Source organism: Papio anubis, chromosome 1 (assembly GCF_008728515.1).
Source record: "Papio anubis isolate 15944 chromosome 1, Panubis1.0, whole genome shotgun sequence".
Lineage (NCBI taxonomy): Eukaryota > Metazoa > Chordata > Mammalia > Primates > Cercopithecidae > Papio > Papio anubis.
The window spans coordinates 1,452,711-1,473,525 of record NC_044976.1 but is presented as its reverse complement, the minus strand read 5'-3'; the positions used below and the strand labels follow the sequence as shown (position 1 = coordinate 1,473,525).

Below are 20,815 nucleotides of genomic sequence, written 5' to 3'. Positions count from 1 at the left end.
GACACGGGTTTCTGGTGGACCGGGACGGACAAGTGTACCAGGGCTCCTTCCATGACAACAAGAGGCACGGCCCTGGGCAGATGCTCTTTAAGTGAGTATGAGTCTTGCAGGTGCTGCCCGGCGTATGAGAGACACACAGGACAGGTGTGAGGCCATGTGGCCTGGGGGTGTAGACAAGACTGCCGTAGGACACCCCGGGCCTGTTCCGGCCCCTGCTGTCCACCTGCCACCCCTCCAGTGCCAAGTTGTTGGACCACATTCTGTGGTTTCGGTGTTATTCTGTAATTTTCCCCTTATTGATTGAAATTGACCGATGGTGTGTTTAGTAGATAAAACAGCACCCCTCCCATTAAAATACCTCCTGAGAAGGTCAGGCTGGCAGCAAGATGGCACCACAGGAGCTTCTCCAGGTCTAAATGAGGCTGGGGGTGCCCTCTGGCCAGCAGAGCCTCCCGCCTCCCAGGTGCTAGGCGTCTTCAGCCCGTGTGGAAATTCCCACGGCGGAGTCTCAGCCTCACTGGCTGTGGAGACTGCAGCCCCCTCCTGTTGCCTCTCCGTGTCATTTCCCATTTTGAGTGGCGGAGGCTAAGCGTGCCCCGAGCAGGCCTGCCATCTAGGGTGGGGGTGGGCGGACGTGTCCCCGCCGCCTGTCGTCGGCCCCCAGCCGGCCCTGGCGAGGCAGGAGCTCTCGGGGCCATCTGCTCAGGCCTATTTTTGCCTCCGTCCCGCGGTGCCTGCGGAGCCCAGTGGGAGGAGCCGGGCTGAGTCACTGCCACCACCTGGCTCCCCTGCTGAGAGTGGACTCTGTGCGTGTGTCCCCCAGGAACGGTGACAAGTACGCTGGCGACTGGGTCCGGGACCAGCGTCAGGGACACGGGGTGCTGCGCTGCGCCGATGGCTCCACCTACGAGGTACCCAGGGGTGCAGAGCACCTGCTGCCTAGAGGGTGCGGGCCTCGCGGGGGTGGGGCGCGTGGGGTGTGTGGGGAGCCTCACCCTGGCAGCTTCTCCAAGTTCCAGGCCCTGCAATTCCCTTATCCCGCGTGGGAAGATGGAAAGCCTGTTCCCCCTGTCTGGAAAAGAGGAAACAAACAGGAGCCAAGATTCATATGTGTGTTCTTAGATGTACTGAGATAAAATGAGGAGGCAGGGCTCACAGCATGCAGTGCCTGTATACCGAGGGGTAATGGAGGGTGGAGGGAAGCCACAGGCGTGGTGGCTCAGGGCGGGACTGAGGCACCATGAGTAGGGAAGTCAGGCAAAAATGGCACCGGGAGGTAATGAGGGGTTTGCCAGGAAAATTTAGATAAAATGGGAGGGGTGGCCGGAGAGGTGCCCATGGCGGAAGCCAGGGAGGTGGTGGAGCCATGGAGAATGGAGGTAATGCAGGAAGCCTATTGGTGGCTGGTGCCTGTGAAGTACCGGAGGTAATGATATGCAGGGCTCAGCTGCGCTGTGCCTTGCGCTACCGGAGGCAGGAAGCTCACAGCGTGCCTGTATGTACCGAGGTAACGCGAGCAGGGAATCTCACAGGCGGCCCTCACCTTTGACTTAAATCCTGAATCTTCAGCCGTGCAAAACCAGTAGCAAAGGGTATTAGGCCATTATGGATAAGTACCAGGCGCAGCTGCAGGGCCTCCACCTGGCTGGTATTTCGGCGCCTTGGTGATCTGGGGCCTTTCTCTTCCTGGTACGGAGAGGACAGACCCTTACCAGTGGAGTTTCCTTTACGGATGCAAATTTTTCTTACAAAAGGGAAACTTGTACTCTGTTTTCAGAGCTTCTCCTGTGTCTGCAGTTTCTCAAAATAATCAGCTCAAAATAGTGCTGATGCCAAAGAGGCAGATTTTGAGGTGGTACATTCTGGCTGTGACAGGCCCTACAAGGCAGGGACCAGGATTGTTCTTGGGGGCATGGGGCAGCGGCCCCATGAGTACAGAGAGCAAATTTCAGGATGTTTGGAGGAGAGGACGCCAGACTTGTTGACAGGCTGGATGTGCGGGCAAAGGCAAGAGAAGAGTCAAGGTTGGCACCTGAGCTTTCGGTCTGAGCGTTGAATGGACAGTGGGGCCTGGTTCAGGACGCAGTCGGGAGGTAGAAGCAACACCCATCACTCCAGTGGGGAAAATGTAATGAAAGAGTCACTAACAAGGACGAGGCAGCTAGCTACCAAAAAGGGCAAGAGAAGGAATACCAGCATCGCAATGTCAGGAGGGGTCCCGGAGACAGAGCCTCTGCAGTGGAGTCTAAGAGTGGCGTGGTTGTTGCTTGGGCTGGGCTGCAGGCCTGAGCCCCTGGCTGGTGGGAAGGGGAGGCCGCTGGTCCACAGCCTAGGGGAGCTTCACAGTTAACCAAGCCATCCCCCATGCTGGCCGTGAGACACCAGCCCAATCGAGGGCCTCAGGAGCCCAGGTGCTGCTGTGTGAGGCTGTCACAGCCATGAGGATGACCATGACTGCAAGGGCTGTGAGGGGTCCCCTGAGCGTCCAGCAGCACTAACAGGAAGAAACCACACGTGCAGGTCTCTCAATGCAGCACAAGTCACAGCCAATCAGGACTGCCATGGCCGTGGAGAGGAGTCCCTCGTTCCCTAGAGCCTTGGGGCTACTTTGATGAGAAACGCAACATTTAATCGTGTGGGTCGCAGAATTACAATGTCAGTTGAATTCCCTTCCTTGCCAAGATTCTCGTGTGAAAGTTGGAGCAGTGGTTGGAGTGAATAGTCCCTCAAACTGGGAGGAATCAGCACCCTCCTGAGACTCAGACCTCAACAGAGAGGGCGTGGCTGCCAGCCCAGGTGGTAGAGAGCTTTTCTAGGGCGCCAGGGGCCAGAGCTGCTTCTCAGGAAACTCCCACTGAGGTGCAGGAGACGCTTGCCAGAGACCAGACACTGTGGGGTTTTCCACAGGCCACTGGCCCCGGCCATAGGAGTTAAAGTAGAAACACGGCTTCCCGTAGTCCCACCTTGTTCTCTGTTGACAAAACCTGGCATTGCACTTGCTGGCAAAGGAGAAACATTGACAGGGTCCACTTCCCGTCAGGGACAAGTGGGCAAGGAAGGGGGATGCTGGGAACTGAGAGGTGGTGGGTTGGCAATTGGCATGGGGCCACATGGTGATGGAGGAGATGGGGTGGGGATGGGAGCCTCATCCTGGCTGGCACAGCTGTCCACTCCGCAGCAGGGCCTCAGAGGTGGTCAGATGTGGGGCCCCTGGAAGGGTGGTCAGGTGGGAGGTGCAGCGTGGCTCCCCTCCAAATGCATGTCCACTCTCCCTGCTCTTGACACAGAGCATCCTGCTTGGGTAAAAGTGCCATCCATGCCCACTCCAGGGACTGCCAGCCCTGCTCAGGGCAGTTGGCCATTGGCAGTGTCCTTGCTGGACCATGGGAGTCCATGTCAGCCTCGTTGCTGCCCCTGCTGGCCTGGGCTGGTGCTGCGGGTTCTCACCTGAGTCATATGCAGGAGATACTGCACCCAAGCCACGGCTCTGCCTCTTCTCCCCCGGGATGTGTGTCCATCCTGCAGGACCAGACTTCACTGGGTGCTGGGGCAGCCACCACTCCCTTGTCTTCGCTCTCCAGAACGGCTGTGAAGAGAGTGCGGCCAAAGGAGTCCCTGGGCAGAATTCTCTTCTCCCCACCCGCTCCCACCCCAGCACACCCGGGCTCCCAGCCCACTGCCACCATGACGATTCCCTCGCCTTGCAGGGCTGGGGCAAAGCTGGGGCCAGCGCTGGTGCACAGCTCTGGAGCTTGGGCTCGGGTGTGTGGTTTCACTTCCTGGATGTGAGGCGCTGCTGTCAGCCTTTTGGTGCGTTGGCTCGTGGTCCCCACCAGTCCGTGCAGGGTGCAGGTGAGGAGGCTGAGGTGCAAGGACAGCAGGCTCCCTTACCAGGCAGTGGCAGTGCGGCCCTGGGGGCCCCCGGCCACTCACCCAACCCTCACGTTCCCCGAGATTCAGGAGGACCTGCTCAGGGCCTGTCTCATGGCCCAGGGACACAGGTGCTGCCTGCTGCCAGACAGCGCTGTCCACTCCGGCCTGGGCTGGGCAAGAAGCAGCTCCTGTTCTTCCAGAGGACCATGGACAGCTTCGTCCTCCCCACCCCCACTCCCAGCACAGCCCTGTCCCCAGAGGCTCTTCTGTCCCACAGGTCCCCTGGCTGCCACGCAGGTGCCAACTCGGATCGACGCTGCTTGCTGGTCACCAGCACCCTGGGCCGAAAGAGAGGACCAGGCGAGGGACGGTGCCCTCCCTCCTGGGCTGATGGCAGCAGGGTGCTCAGCGCATCCACCAGGGGGCGGCCCAGCCCTGTGCCGGCACCGCACTGGCCTCCCCGGGAGCTCCGAGCTTATTCCCAGGCCATAGTTTGGACAGGCGAGCATGGCCTGGGATGGCCACTGGGCCCAGGGGCTGGCTGGGTACTCCTGAGAGCCAGGCCCCCGAGCCGCCTCCCGGCCTTTCTGCTTGGGATGGTTTTTCCCCTTGGCGCTAAAGCCTTGAATTCTGCGGACAGTTTTGCAGAGGATTTCTATGAGAGTCTTGGTGCAAAACCCTTAAAGTGACCTACATTCCCGGGGGCTATAATATGACCTCCCCACTCCCTCTGCCGTCCAGGCCCAGAGGACTGGGAGACCTGGGCAGGCCCTGGGACCGCCTGCCGACCAAGGCCCACACACCCTCACCAGGCAGGCCTGTGGCCTGAGCCCTGTGGGGACACTGCTGTGTGCTGGTGCTCGCTGCCCTGTGGGGTGCCCTGGGCATTGTCCCTGGTGGCAGCAGTCCCCTGGCCTTGTCCACACCACTGACACCTGCAGGCACACACAGACCGTGGCCAGTGAGCTGCCCGCTCCTCCAGCGCCTTCTCCGGGCATTGCTCCTGCCCAGACTGATGTAGACGCTACAAACAGAGAAGGGCGCCAGAGGCCAAGAGGACAGGCTGGGCCCCCATGCCCTCAGGTCAGGACTGGGCCGGGGCCGCCTCCCACACAGCACAGCCATGGCTGCCAGACTGCACTTCAGAGGCAGGAGGTCTTCACATGGCTGTGTGTGCAAGAAAACATTACCAGGTCTGTCCCTTGGACTCTGGTTAATGAGGAGAAGCAAGGCGCTCTCGGCTCAGCTGCTCAGTTCTCTGTGTCTCAGTGCTGGGCCCTCTGGTCACAGTGCCTCTCCTCCACCTTTATCCTGGAGAGTAAATGGCGTCCACCCAGAAAGGCAGCAGCCGCCAGAGATGGGAGTCACTCCGCATATCCTGAGGGCTGTCCAGAGGGAGGGGACAGCTGTTCCTTGTGGTGTCATTAGTCAAATATTTAGCCTGCTTTAAAAAACGTTTTGTCGGCTAGGCATGGTGGCTCACACCTGTACTTTCAGCACTTCGGGAGGCCAAGGTGGGAGGATTTCTTGAGCCCAGGAGTTCAAGACCAGCCTGGGCAACACAGGGAGACCCTGTCTCTACAAAAGAAGTTTTTAAAAATACGAAATTAGGCTGGGCGCGATGGCACACACCTGTGGCCCCAGCTACTCAGGAGGCTGAGGCGGGAGGATGGCTTGAACCTGGGAGGCAGAGGTTGTAGTGAGCTGAGATCATGCCCACTGCACTCAAGCCTGGGCGACAGAGCAAGACCCTGTCTCAAAAAAATAAAAAACCAAAACACCAACCATTCTGTCGTGGTAAAATCCATATAGTATAAAACGTAGCATCTTAACTACCTTTTGTTCTGTGGAGGCGAGGTCTCACTGTGTCGCCCAGGCTCATCTCCAACTCCTGGGCTCTAACACTTCTGCCTTGGCCCCCAGAGGGCTGGGATTTCAGGCACGAGCCACTGCACTGGGCCATAGCCATTTTTAAGCATGCAGTGGAGTGGCAGGAGGCACGTGTACATTTTGTGCAGCCACAACCACATCCACCTCCAGAACTTTGTCACCTTCCCACCCGAACCTCCGTCCCCTTCCAACACGAGCTCCCCACGCTCCCGCCCCTGGCGGCCACCGTTCCATTGTGTCTGTAGACCCTGCTGGTCTCGGGCCTCCTGTGAGTGGTGTCCTTTCATGCCAGGCTTGTTTCACCCAGCACGGTGTCCTCAGATGCCTCCATGCTGGAGCCTGTGCCAGCCCCTCCTTCCTTCCTAAGGCTGAGGCGGGCTCCCCCGGTGTGGACAGACGTGCTTCTCTGCCCCTCTGTGGGTGGACTCTAGGGAGGCTTCCCCTCCTGGGTCCTGTGGGTGATGCTGCTGTGAATACGGCTGCACAGAGAACTCTTCGAGGCCCTATGGGCCGCAGCCCCAGAAGTGAGACTGCTGCATCGGATGGTGATTCTGTTTTTAATTTTGGAGGAACCGCCATGCTGTTCTCCACAGCGGCCTCACCCTTTTACCTTCCCGCCCACGGTGCACACAGTTCCAGTTCCTCCGCAGCCTCACCAACACTGGTTATTTTCTGTTGTTTTTGTAAAAGGTTACCCTAATGAGTATCAGCCCTCTTAACAATGACCACAATTGAGACGCAAGCCCACCCACTGTCAGCTGTGGCCAGCACTGCGCACCCGGTCTTCCCCTCTTTGACGCTTCTTGGTGACTGTGTTCTCCCCCAGTCCTGGCCACCAGCCGCCCCCATCCGGGAGCACCTGCCCCTCACCATGTTGGTGCTACAAGGCTTTGTGGAGTGCCTTTGTGCACAGGAGTTTGGGCCCTTTCGTTTCTTCCCTGGGAGCTTAAGCCATCAATCGAGGCCACGAGGCAGACGCCAGGCCCTTCTTGGACACTGAGTTGCCTCTGAGAACTGCCCTGCCCCTCCAGCCACACCCCAACCAGCGCTGGCTGTTTGTTTTAGAGATCATTTTATGTTCTGAAAAGACAAGTAAGTGGTGAGTCCTTCTCTCTCTCCTGGCCTTCGCCTCTGCCCACATCGGAGCATGCCCTTGGCACCTCCTACGTCAGCTCTGATCCATCTATAGTAGGAGAAACTCCAGGAGACATCGGCTGCTACCCAGGGCACCGTGAGCTCAAGGTTGGCGAAGCCCTCCAGGAGACCTGTTCCCCTCTCAATGGCAGGTATGTCTCCTGCAAACCGTGTCTCCTGCCTTGCAGCCAGTATTCCTTAATGCAGAGCTCTATGAAGAACCTTTTTAAAAAAATGCATTCTAGAAAAAATACATTCCTGAAAATACACGTGTTACAGCTTCTTCTGACAGAAAATAAGAACAGCGGATCCCAAAGCAGAGGAGGCTCCTCTTCCACAGGGACAGGAGCCACGCAGCTCAGGCTGGGCCCAAGCCACAGAGGTCCTGGGCCGCGAGCACCCCCACCAGCCTGCGATGCCTTGACCATCTCCGTTCCCCGCACTCCTGGTTTACTGCCTGAACCTCCCAGGACCCGAGGGCTTGGGCAGGCCCCACACATCCTCCGAACACCCTCGGTGGGAGCTGGACCAGAACTCGGAGCAGACAGATCGGAGGCCACACGTGTGTGTGCACATCAGAGCGTCTCCTACCCATGTTGGCAGCAGCGTGGGCCGCCAGGCGTCCCTGGCTGCGTCGGCTGCGCCATGAGTGTTGGCTGTCTCACACGCCGGCTTTCCCAGAGTCGCCGCTGGGTGCCGAGCACCTGCTCACTGCACGAAGCAGGTGGCTCCTTCTGGGCAGCTTTGCCCGCCGCAGTCCCCCAGCCTCCTCTCCTCAGCTGGGCATGTGTAGGAATGCCCACCCGGGGCCTCCACGGGGCCTGCAGCCTCCACATTCGGGCCTACTGCCCTCAGACCCAGGGGTCACAGTCCAGGAAGCCTGGGCCAGTGGGGGTATCCTGGCGTGCATGTAACACTGAGAACCATGTAAATAATTTGGGGCATTTGAGCACGCGTGGCCTTTGGGGAGTCTGGCCGGCTTGCCTCAGGTGGACCCCCCACCACCCTGGGGCAGAGGAGGGGGCTGGCTATCGGGACACCAGGGTTACACTAGGGCAGAGCCCATGTCCCCCTCTGGAACTCCTCATAGTTCATACCTTGAAGCCCAGGCACTTGCTATGGGACCAGCGAGGTCAAATGCAGGACCCGTGGTCCTCACTGTTACCAGGAAGTGACACAGATGACCAGTCCTCAGAAACCGGAGCTAGCCCCACCCATCCCACCAAGGCACAGCAGCCCCTGGGCAGTCGCAGGGCCCAGGCAGGAGGGTCCGGCAGGCTCCTCACTCATAACATGGCCTGAGGGGGCTGGGCAGCTGGTCCTGGGAGCCCCCACCTGGTGCACCAGGCCATCAACCTCAGCAAAGGCCCCGCCTGCTTCATGCCCAAGATTTGGCAATTATTGGGGGTTACTTTCTCCAGACCACAACACCCTGAAGGCCGACACTGGGGAAGGCTGGAGCCCCCGCTCTTCACCCCCACCTCCTGGGGCTGTCGAACCCCAAGGAGCACCAGACGCAGGATCCCCCAGGAGGGCCGGAGGCAGGAAGTGCCTCGTGGTGCCAGGGGAGGGTGGACGCCTGACTATGGCCTGAAAACAGAGGGAGTTGCTTCCAATAAAGCACGGAAAGAAAACAGCATGAATGGACCAGAATTGCTTCCCAGAGTGAGAAAGGAGAGCGCTCACAATCTCTTCCACCCCAAGCTGCTTGGAGTAGGCCAGCACTAAATCAGTCCCCGCACCAGCCAAGCCGTCAGAGCTCATCGACTGTCAAGGAAGGTGTGAGCCTTTGGCCAAGTGGTGCTGGGAGCTAGGGAGAGCTGAGCACTGCCCGGGGCCTCCTGAGTGCTCTGCCACCTGGCAGAGCAAGGCAGGGAAAGGAGGGCCCCTGACAGAAAACACCCTTATGGTCCTGGGGTCACCTTTGTGACCGAGGGGGAACGTATGTGTGTCACCATCATCCTGCACGACCGCTTCCTGACTTTGGAACCACTGTTTGCCTCTTTATTTTGGGTGTGGACCTGGACCCCAAGAAGCCCTTCCTCAAAGGTCATGTGACCATCACCACCTTCCTGTGTCCTACACCATACACCTGTGCTCACCTGGGTGCCAGGCAGTGGCCTGGCAGGGAGGAGGAGGGAGAGCAGGCGGTGGCATGCCCATTCCTCTGTCCCGGCCTCTCTGTGACTGAGGCCCTGCACATAGCTCTCCACACTGGGCATTGCCCTGGGCTGTGCCTGGGTGCTCCCTGAGGCCCAGGCGGGAGGCGGCTGCTCCAGAACTTTCAATGCCCCAGTCTGTGCCATCAGCAAGGGGATCAGGAGCCTCCCCTGCACCCTATTTAATAAGCACCTGCTCATTCCTGCTTGGGGTGCATGCAACAGAAACTGAATTGTCAAACGTGAGATTGATAACATGAATTAGACAAGACCATGCTATTGAATCCGTTGCATTGATCACTCAGATGTGCTTGGACTGATCAAGTGCTGCATGAAAGCTTGCCCGGCTCAGCCCTCCCACCCGGACACCAGCGGTGGGCACCGAGGATGCTGAGCCCGGACCTGATTGCTGAGTACCCAGGGAGGGGGATGCCAGGCAGGCTCGTGCCACATATGTGAGCCGCAGCCCCAGACCAGCCATGGCTGAAGTCACTCACCCCAAAGGTGGGCTCTGCACCTCTGCGTTTCTCATGACCTGAGTGTGTCTGGTTTCCCCTGCCCAGCCGTGGCCTCACTGGGTACTCACCCTGGACACTATATGGCAGCTGGTGCTGGCCCTGCCCCGCAGCTCCACCTTCCTCCTCCTGAAAGCCCAGGGCACCTTCCAGAGGCCAAGCAGGTGGAATGGGGCAGAGACCAGACATCACTATTCTCATTACCGACAGTGACAGGGGCCCCGGACGCCCTGAAGAGCCCTCAGCTGTGCACTGACCTTGCGCCTCTCCCCATCCAGCGTGAATGAGATGAGAGAGAGAGGACAATGGTCCCAGGAAGGGACCCTCAAGAAATGCCAGTCAAATGCAGTGGACTCTCGCCCAGTTTGGTGGGAACGCCTGAAGTCACAGGACAGAGAGCTGAGGGGGCAAGGCTGAGGGGAGGTGCTGTGTGCGTGCCAGGGCGCCCACGGCCTCCGACAGGCCTTGGCCTCCAGGCACGCCGTGCAGCAGCAGTCAGGACAGCCCATGGACTCTGCACCAGTGCTTGGTATCTGAACCCCAGAAGCGCTCTCACCTGACCCCACATGCGATCAGCTCTGGGACTCCCATCCACTGTAGCTGCCAGTGTGGGTGGTGCTTGCCCAGGGCCCAGGTGACACAGCGAACCGGACTCTGATCTTCAGGGCAACTGTCTGGCCAATAGGGTGATGTCAGTGGTGCACTCAGCTTGGAACATTGCAGGAATGCAGCTGAGTGGGTGCTGGCTGGGATCTTGGGGTCTGGGTGCTGGAGGGACAAGAGCCTCAGGAGCAAGGGCCCTGTCCAGACAGCAGCCGGGCCTCTGCCCACCTGGCACCCCCAGCTGGCTGCCAAGCCTCTCCTGAAGCTGAGAGCTGCCTTTTTGCTGCCTCTGGGCACCCACGTGGGCTGCCAGTTGTCTCGGATCGGATAGGAGCCCCCTGCCTGGAGGCGTGAGCCGTGCTCCTGGCCCGCCACTGAGTGGCCCCCGCCCTGCCCTGCCCCCAGCTGATGGCCTGGACCCGGAGGCTTCTCTTCAGCCACTCTGCAAATGCGATCCACACCACCCCCCGCCCCCTGCCAGCCCCTCATGCACGTGGCTCTCCCTGGCCTTTGGGGCAATCCAGTGGCCTTCAGGGCTGTCTGCAGAGGCCTTGTCTCCCTGCGGCCGGAGAGAACTCCGGCACCATCCACTTCTCCCTGATCTGCACTCCTCAGCCCTGGCCCTCGGCCCTCCTTATCTCTTCCCACGCATCCCAGGGCCCAGGATCCGTGGAGAGGCCCTGGGAAGGCACACACTGCGCCCTGCAGACCTGCCGCGGCTGCCTCGGGGTTCCCCTGGGAAAGGCACCCAGGGAGGGCCAGGCAGGGAAGCAGGAGCCCACTTGGCTCCTGCCGAAGAGTGAACAGAAGCAAAACGTGCCTTTGGTTAATTTTTCTTCTAATAGAAGTAATTGAGAGTCAAATGAAATACCGTTGAAATTTTCCATGAAAATAATCACCCTGCTATTTCACATGATTTTCCCAGGCTTTGTTGTATGACTTGGAAACCAGGCTTGTTATGAAGGAGGCAGAGTTGGGGTGTGCAGCGAACAGGCGTTTCTCCCAAGCGCACGGGCACGTTTTTTCAAACTGTGTTTTTTAATTGGCCTCTTCATGTACAAATGAGCAGTGTAACGGACAAGCAGGGCACCTTAATCCCAGCGCCACAGTCGGCCAGTTTGCAGGTTCAGGCCTCCTTTATGATACATGCCACAGACGCAGTGTCTTTGTATTAAAAGGATTTTTGTGCTGAAATGTGCCCGTTCGAGGTTTTGTTTGCATTTTATATACTGTGCCATTGTTCCCATACCTCCTGGCATCATTAAAATTCAAAGGGGAGTATATTTTGCAAAGCAAATTGGATCGCATTCTAATGAAATATAGTTGCTCACCACCAAGGGACAGGCTGCAAGGACCCTTGAGACGATGTGGTTTTCTAGCAGCCTTTGGTCCTCGGGCCCCACTGTAGCCCCAGGGAGCTGCAGTGCCATGCGGGGACCCACACAAGACCCTTGGGCGCCACCAGCCTGAGCCTCACCCTTCTGTCTGCAGGGACAGTGGCACAGCGACGTCTTCAGTGGACTGGGCAGCATGGCCCACTGCTCAGGGGTCACCTATTATGGGTTGTGGATCAACGGCCACCCAGCAGGTAGGTGTCCCTGCCTTCCCGTGGGCACTGTGAGGTCCACTGTGGGGTGTGTCCCTGGCCCCTGGGCAGTCACATGGGAGATACTGACCCAGAGCACACTGGGGAGGAGTGGGGCGCAGTGGAATCTAAAATCCCATCCCTTTTTAGGAAAAACATGTTTGATGTCAAAAGTGCTCCTGCTGCAAGTGGGGCCTCCCAGATTTGGGGCCTGAGTGTTTGGGGGTGACCTGGTCACAGCTGCGCTGTCCCCCAAGTGGCTTCTGTCCAATTTCCCTGAGCCCTCTGCACTGTGATGTGACCACAGGGTGGCCTCGGGCTCACAGAAGGACCAGCCAGTTGGGCCTCGTCTGGGGGTGCCTCCCTGAGCCACCTTCCCTCTCACCATGGTGTTCCTGGTGGCCTCTGGGTGGCCTCTCGATAGATTCCAGGATGAGGGTGCCACCCCAGGGGTCAGTCTGGCCAGGGACATGACATTCATCCAGACCTTGGGGCCAAGTTCGTGACAGGTGCAGGTGCTGCTAGCACCGACTCGGGCTCTGCACTGGGGATACCTGCAAGGTCTCAGCCCAGGCAGCCCCACACATACCTCCTCAGCTTGGAGGACCTTGGAGGACCAAGACCTGTTAGCTGGGAGAGGTCACAGGGTTGACAGGTAACAGTAACTGCTGCCCTCAGCACAGACCTGCTGGCCCTGGGTTCCTTGTGGAGGCTGAGGTCTTGGGGAAGGCAGAAGTGGCCAGGTGCCCGGGGAGCACTGAGAGGCAGGTCCCAGCACCCGCACACACACAGTGCACCCTGCAGGGGATCCTGGAGCAGAGGCCGAGCCTGGGTCCCGGCCCAGATGCTTTTGCTTCAGGTGGAGTCTGCCTGAGCGGCCCCTGGATCCTCAACAGAGCCCTCCAGGAGTGTCTTGGTGATCTCACCTCAAGGGAAATAATCCAGATCCCAGCCCCTCCTCCCAAAAGTCTCTTGGTCCTTGTTGAAATTCCTAAGTGGGAAAAACGGGGCAAGAGGTGCAGGACGTAGCCTGGGTTCACCCTGAGGAGGGTCTCCCTCCAAGCCAAGGTGGGCTCTGGCTTTACCCCCAGAACACAGCAAGAGCTCCCACGGGGGCCAGAGTTTCAGGCCCTTCCCCAGCCCCACCGTTGCCATGAAGTCCAGGGCACCCGCCACCCTGTGTACCAGGCGTCACCTGTGCTGCCTTTCAAGGCAGCCTCAGATTCCAGGCGTTCTCCCAGCATCTGCTTTTAAAGCCCCTCCATTGTGCTTTGCTGGAGGCCGGTCCTTGGTGGAGAGTCAGGGATGGCGGGTGGGGGCAGGGGTGGTGGGCAGCAGGACACGGTGTGGCAACACTGCCCACGGCGATGCCCCACAGTCCCCGGTAGAGCAGGGGTGGCCCTGGCTGCCAGGAGGCACTGGCCAGCCAGTGGACCCACCCTTGCCGGGCCTCGCCCCAGCCCCGGGTCCAGCACCTCAGGGTGCTGACTCAGACGCAGGGAATGCAGGGCCTGAATCCCAACCAGCGGGAAGACATGCCGGAACATTCCATGGGCAGGAAAATCCTACAGCCCCACACCGCCCACTTGTGTCTCTTGCGTACTCCGTGGTCCCTGTGGTCCACTTGATTCGATTCCACAGTGCTCCGGGCCAGCAGAGCCGAGCCGCACGGTCTGAGTGCGGACGACTGCCCAGGTTGCTGCTCTGCAAGGTGGCTTGTGGGGGGTCGGCCCCAGCATGTGCTTGTGTTCCAGCTGCCACACCGAGCTCGGGTCGGTTCCCGGGGCGCCCACTGCTGACTCAGCCTTGGGGTGGGTGGGGGGCCATGCCAGTCACCGCTAAAGCCACACTCTGTCCTCTCCCAGAACAAGCCACGAGGATCGTGATCTTGGGTCCGGAGGTGATGGAAGTGGCCCAAGGGTCTCCCTTCTCGGTGAACGTTCAGCTGCTGCAGGACCACGGGGAAATTGCCAAGAGTAAGCATCTCCGGGGGGAGATGACCTAATGTTTCCGAAAGAGAAACAGGCAGCAGGTTCTTAAGCAGTGAAGATGCGGACAAGATGTTGCATGTGGCTCCTGAGGCACAGAGGTGACTTCGTGCCCAGAGCCTGGCAGAGAGGTTGCAGGTGTGCCAGCTCCCCTGCCAGTCAGGGCAGCTATGGGTGTGTGTGCAAGCATGCGTGCACATACTGTGTGATGTGCGTGCTCGGGTATGTGTGTGCGTATGTGTGTATGACTTGCACAGGTGTGCACAGGTCTGACTGTGTATGTGTGTGGTGGGGGCACGCATGCGTGCGTGTCAGTGTGTCCTTCCTTTTCAGGAGGAACAGTCTCCGTTCCGGTGATGGGCCACTTTCTGCTTCCCCACTCGTCTGCCGGTGGGCCTCGCACTTGTTTGCACCTTGGGCTGTAGTGAATGGTGCCACTGTGAACATTTGTATACAGGTTTCTGTGTGAATGTGTTTTCATTTCTCATGAGTATGTACCTACAGATGGAATTGCTGGATCATGTGGTAGATTTATGTTTGAAATTTTTTTCTTTTTTGAGACGGAGTTTCCCTCTTCTTGCCCAGGCTGGAGTGCAATGGTGCAATCTCGGCTCACCACAACCTCCGCCTCCTGCGTTCAAGCGATTCTCCTGCCTCTGCCTCCCGAGTAGCTGAGATTGCAGGTGCGTGCCACCACGCCCCGCTAATTTTGTATTTTGAGTAGAGATGGGGTTTCACCATGTTGGTCAGGCTGGTCTCAAACTCCCAACCTCAGGTGATCAGCCCGCCTCAGCCTCCCAAAGTGCTGAGATCACAGGCGTGAGCCACCGCACCTGGCCTGAACTTTTGAAGAAACTCCTAAACTGTTTTTCCAAAATGGCTGCAGCATTTTACAGTCCTGCCAGCAATGCATGAAGGTTCAGATTTCTCTGCATCTTCCCAGCACTTGGAATTGTGTCTTTGTGTAATAGCTGCCCTGTCGGTGTGAATTGGTAGCTCCTCGTGATTTTGATTCGCATTTCCCTAACAACCGTTGATTATGAGTGGCTCTCGCTGTGCTTATTGGCTATTTGTTTATCTTCTTTGGAGAAATGTCTATTCAAATATTGTACCCATTTTTTAAAAATTGGACTGTCAGACAGTACAGTGGCTCACACCTAAAATCCCACCACTTTGGGAGGCTGAGGTGCAAGGATCACTAGAGCCCAGGAGATCTTTCTTTATTTTTTATTTATTTTTTTTTTTTTGAGACGGAGTCTGGCTCTGTTGCCCAGGCTGGAGTGCAGTGGCCGGATCTCAGCTCACTGCAAGCCCCGCCTCCCGGGTTCACGCCATTCTCCTGCCTCAGCCTCCCGAGTAGCTGGGAGTACAGGCGCCCGCCACCTCGCCCGGCTAATTTTTTTTGTATTTTAGTAGAGACGGGGTTTCACCGTGTTATCCAGGATGGTCTCGATCTCCTGAACTCGTGATCCGCCCGTCTCGGCCTCCCAAAGTGCTGGGATTACAGGCTTGAGCCACCGCGCCTGGCCTTTTTTTTTTTTTTTTGAGACAGAGTCTTGCTCTGTCGCCCAGGCTGGAGTGCAGTGGCGCGATCTCGGCTCACTGCAAGCTCTGCCTCCCGGGTTCCCGCCATTCTCCTGCTTCAGCCTCCTGAGTAGCTGGGACTACAGGTGCCCGCCACCACGCCCAGCTAATTTTTTGTATTTTTCATAGAGACAAGGTTTCACCATGTTAGCCAGGATGGTCTTGATCTCCTGACCTTGTGATCCGCCCGCCTTGGCCTCCCAAAGTGCTGGGATTACAGGCAAGAGCCACTGCGCCCGGCCCCAAAATTGTGTTTAATTAGCTGGCCATAGTAGTGTATGCCTGTGGTCCCAGCTACTTGGAAGGCCTAAATTGGGAGGGTCCCTTGAGCCCAGCAGGTTGAGGCTACAGTGAGCCCCATGACTGCACCACTACACTCCAGCCTGGGCGACGGAGGGAGACCCTGTCTCAGAAAAAAAAAAGGGGGGAGAGAGAAAGAAGAAGAAGAAATTTTTGAAAAGTCGTCGTCTTATTTTTGAGCCGTGGAGTTCTTTACCGAGTCTGCATACAAGCCCTTTATCAGACACATCTTTGCAAATGTTTTCTGTCCACCTAAGGCTTGTCTTGTCATTTGCTTAATGCTATCTTTGGAACAGCAAAAGTCTTTAATTTTGGTGCAGTCCAATTTGTCCATTTTTTCTTTTATGGATCATAGTTGTGGTACCGTATTTAAGAATTCTTTGCCTAACCCAAGTTTCACAAAGATTGTCTCATATCCCTCTGGAAGTCTTATAGTTCTAGCTCTTACATTTAGGCCTGTGATCCAGTTTGAGTTATTGTTATGGAAAAGATAAAGTTCTAAATTCATCTTTTCTTCATGGGGATGTTCCGTCATCCCAGCACAATTTGTTGAAAACACTACGCTTTCGCCATCAAGTTGCCTTGGCACCTTGGTTGAAAATCCGTCAGCTCTAAGAGTCAGGGTTTATGCCTGGACTCCCAGTCCGCTCCATTGATCTGTCTATCCTGATTTATCCTCAGTCTATGCCAGAGCCACACTCTCTGGATTCTTGTCGCTTTTAGCGCGTTTTCCAGTTGGAGAGTCCTCCAGTTTTGTTTTTTCTTTTCAAAATGATCTTGACTCTGCTGGGACTTTTACATTTCCGTATAAAATTTTAAGATCAGCTTGCCAACTTCTGCAACAACAACAAAAGAAGGCTGCTGGAATGTCGAGGGGGTGCGTTGAACCCCTCTGGAGAGAATGGCCAGATGAAATCTTACCAACACTGAGGCCTCCAGCTCATGAACACAGAAGCAACTCTCCATGTAGTTAGAGTTCCTACTTTATCACCAGTGTCTTGTTACTTTCAGCACACATCTTGCACTTCTTTGTGAAATCTATTAATACATAATAATATTTTATTTATTAGATATTGAATTATAAGTATTTTGTTAATTATTTCTAAACACTGATAAATTTGTTGTATTCTTTTTATGCCGTCATGAGTAGAATTTTCTTAACTTCATTTCAGAGGTTGCTAGACTACAATTGATTTTTACATATTGACCTCATTTCCTTTGACTTGCTTTACTCATTTATTAGTTGTACTAGTTTTTTGGAGGATTCCTTAAGATTTTGTCTATATACGATCATATTGTCTATAAATAAATATAATTTTACTTCTTCCTTTTCAGTCTGAGCATGAAAAGCTGTAAGGTTTTTACATTACCTCCAGCAATGAACGAGGGTTCCAATGGCTCCACACTCTCCTCGGTACTTGCTAATGTCTGTCTGCGTTTTTTTTGAGACTAAGTCTTGCTCTGTCGTCCAGGCTACAGTGCAGTGGCGCGATCTTGGCTCACTGCAAGCTCCACCGCCTGGGTTCACACCATTCTTCTCCCTCAGCCTCCCCAGTAGCTGGGAAAACAGGCGCCCACCACCACGCCCGGTTAATTTTTTTTTGTATTTTTTTTTAGTAGAGACGGGGTTTCACCGTGCTAGCCAGGATGGTCTCAACCTCCTGACCTCGTGATCCACCCGCCTCGGCCTTCCAAAGTGCTGGGATTACAGGGATGAGCCACCGCGCCTGGCCTTTTTTTTTTTTTTTTGGAGACTGGGTCTTGCTCTGTGGTCCAGGCTGGAGTGCAGTGGTGCGATCTTGGCTCACTGCAACCTCTGCCTCCCAGGCTCAAGCAATTCTCCTGCCTCAGCCTCCCAGGTAGTTGGGACTACAGGCACTGGCCACCACGCCCGGCTAATTTTTGTATTTTTAGTAGAGACGGGCTTTCACCATGTTGGCCAGGATGGTCTCCATCTTCTGACCTCATGATCCGCCCACCTCAGCCTCCCAAAGTGCAGGGATTACAAGCGTGAGCCACCTCGCCGGCCTGTCTGTCTTTTGGATATAGCCATCTTTGTGGGTGTGAAGTGGTGCCTTCTTGTGGTTTTGATTTACATTTCCCTAAAGGCTAATGATGTTGAGCATCTTTGTGTGTGCTGTGGGCCATTTGTAGATGTTAGCTGGAGACATGGAGATAGGAGGCGGAACTTGACTCCAGAAGTGGGGCTCAGACACAGGACCAAATTGAGGACTACATAAAACAGGGCCAGGGCAGAAGCAGCCTTCCGTAAGACACGCTCACCGACACATCATGCCCGTTTACCATCACCATGGCAACACCTGGGCGTTCCCGCCCCTTGCCATGGCAATGACCTGATGACCCACAAGGTACTGCCGCTTCCCTAGAAGTCTCCACATAAACCGCTGCTTAATCTGCGTGCAGTTAAAAGTGGGTATAAATATGACTGCAGCACTGCCCTGAGCTGCTGCTTTCTGCCTGTGGGGCAGCCCAGCTCTGCAGGAGCTGTGGCCCTGTCACTTCCATACCTCCCGCTCACCCTTGAATCCTTCCTTGGCCAAAGCCAGGAACCCTCACAGGCTAAGCCCTACTGTGGAGCTCACCTGCCCTGCATCAAAATGTCTTGAGAGTTCTTTACATCTTCTAGATACAAGTCTCTTATCAGATATCTACTTTGCAAATACATTTTTCCATTTCGTGGGCAGTCTGGCAGTTTCTTGGTGGCATCCTTTGAAACACAAAAGTTTCAAGTTTTGATGAAGCCCAATTTCTCTATTTTTCTTTTTGTTGCTTTTGATGTCATATCTAAGAAGACTTTGCTTAGTCTGGAGTCATGGAGATTTACTCCTATGTTTTCTTTTAAGAATTTTAGGCCAGGTGCGGTGGCTCAAGCCTGTAATCCCAGCACTTTAGGAGGCTGAGATGGGCAGATCACGAGGTCAGGAGATCGAGACCATCCTGGCTAACCCAGTAAAACCCCATCTCTACTAAAAAAATACAAAAAACTAGCCAGGCGAGGTGGCGGGCACCTGTAGTCCCAGCTACTGGGGAGGCTGAGGCGGGAGAATGGCGTAAACCCAGGAGGCGGAGCTTGCAGTGAGCTGAGATCTGGCCACTGCACTCCAGCCTGGGCGACAGAGCGAGACTCCGTCTCAAAAAAAAAAAAAAAAAAAGAATTTTGTATCTTTAGGCCAGGCTCACACCTGTAATCCCAACACTTTGGGAGGCCAAGACAGGTGGATCACCAACATGGCAAAACCCGTCACTACTAAAAATACAAAAACTAGCTGAGCATGGTGGTGGGTTCCTATAGTTCCAGCTACTTGAGAGGCTGAGGCGGGAGAATTGCTTGAACCCAGGAGGCAGAGGTTGCAGTGAGCCGAGATCACACCACTGCACTCCAGAGCAAGACTCCATCTCAAAAAATATATATATATATAAAATAAATAGAATTTTATATAATATTTATATATAATTTATTTGTATATAATTTTATTTGTATATATAAAATAAATATATATAAATAAAAATATATATAAATTTATATATATTTTTTGTATATATACACAAAAATATATATATATTTAGCTCTTACATTTAGGACTATGAACCATTCAGTGTTAATCTTTTTGTATGGTATAAGGAAGGAGTCCAGCTGTTGTATATTCTTTTGAATGTGGATATCTGTTTGTCCCAAGATCATTTGTTAAAAAGAGCATTCTTTCCCCAATTATCTTTTTGTTTGTTTTTGTTTTTTTTTTTTATAGAGACAGAATCTCACTCTGTTGCCCAGGCTGGTCTCAAACTCCCAGGCTCAAGCGATCCTCCCACCTTAGCCTCCCAAAATGTTGGGATCACAGGCATAAGCCACCAAGCCTGGCGTTTTTTCTTTCTTTCTTTCTTTCTTTTTTTTTAATAGAGCAATGAATTATCTTGTCCTTCAGTTTGCTAAACTTTTGTTGGGAATTTCTGCATCCCTCTTCATGAAGACGATATTGGCATGAAATTTTCTTTTCTTGTAATGTTTTTGTCTAGTTTTGCTATCAAGGTAATGCTGTCCTCATAGAATGAGTGAATTAGGAAAAATTCTCTCTTCAAGTTTCTGGAAGAATTTGTGTGCAGTTGAGAAGAATGTGAATTTTGTTGCATACAATATTTTATAAATCAGGTCAGTTTTGTTGATATTATTGTTTAAGTATATGATATCCTTGCTGATTTTCTGTCTGCTTGTTTTATCAGTTATTGAGAGTAGCATATTGAAATATCTGACTATGATAGATTTGCCTTGCCAGGTGCAGTGGCTCATACCTGTCATCCCAGCATTTTGGGAGGCTGAGGCAAGCAGATCACTTGAAGCCAGGAGTTTGAGACCAGCCTAGCCAACATGGTGAAACCCCATCTCTACTAAAATCTCTACTAAAAATACAAAAATTAGGCATGGTGGTTCACACCTGTAATCCCAGCTACTTGGGAGGCTGAGGCAGGAGAATTGCTTGAACCTAGGAGGCGGAGGTTGCAGTGAGCTGAGATCACACCACTGCACTCCAGCCTGGGCGACAGAGCAAGACTCCGTCTCAAAACAGACAAACAAAAGATTTGCCTATTTCTGCTTTTATTTATCTCAATTTTTGGTTCATGTGTTTTGGGGCTCTGTTATTGGGGACATATACATGTGGGATTTTTATGTGGTTTAATCAGTTGATCCCTTATCACTGTGAAATTACTTTCTTTATCTCTAGTTAACTGTCTTTACTCTTACATCTACTTTCTGTGATGTTAATATGGTCACTTTTTATTTCTTTTGACTAGCGTTAGCATGATGTAGCTGTATCCATCCTTTTACTTTTAGCTTGCTTATGTTTTTTAAGTGTTCTTTTTGTAGGCAGCATATAGTCGTCTTGCTTTTTTATCCAATCTAACAATCTCTGCCTTTTAACTGAACTGTTTATACCATTCACATTTAATATGGTTATTGACACAGTAGGATTAAATTTACCATTTTACTATTTTTTAATTTGCTCCAACTGTTTATTTCCCCTCTATATCTATTTTTATCTTTTTTTAATTGGGCATTTTTTATTATTCCATTTTATCTTCTCTGATTTTTTTTTTTCCCGAGATAAGGTCTCACTCTGTCACCCAGGCAGAAGTGCAATGGTGAAATCATAGCTCACTGCAGCCTCG

General features: G+C 54.3%; 1 protein-coding gene across 4 annotated transcripts in view; it reads left to right on the top strand.

Moving 5' to 3' along the window:
• The window catches only part of MORN1 (MORN repeat containing 1), a 72,476-nt gene that overhangs the window by 6,876 nt on the left and 44,785 nt on the right, over positions 1-20,815 (top strand). For all 4 annotated transcript variants that reach the window (XM_003890993.3, XM_021935151.2, XM_021935158.2 and 1 more), the window contains exons 5-8: positions 1-91; positions 824-911; positions 11,666-11,762; positions 13,625-13,735. In XM_003890993.3, coding sequence (XP_003891042.2) covers positions 1-91; positions 824-911; positions 11,666-11,762; positions 13,625-13,735 — 387 coding nt within the window. The remainder of the gene's footprint in view (positions 92-823; positions 912-11,665; positions 11,763-13,624; positions 13,736-20,815) is intronic.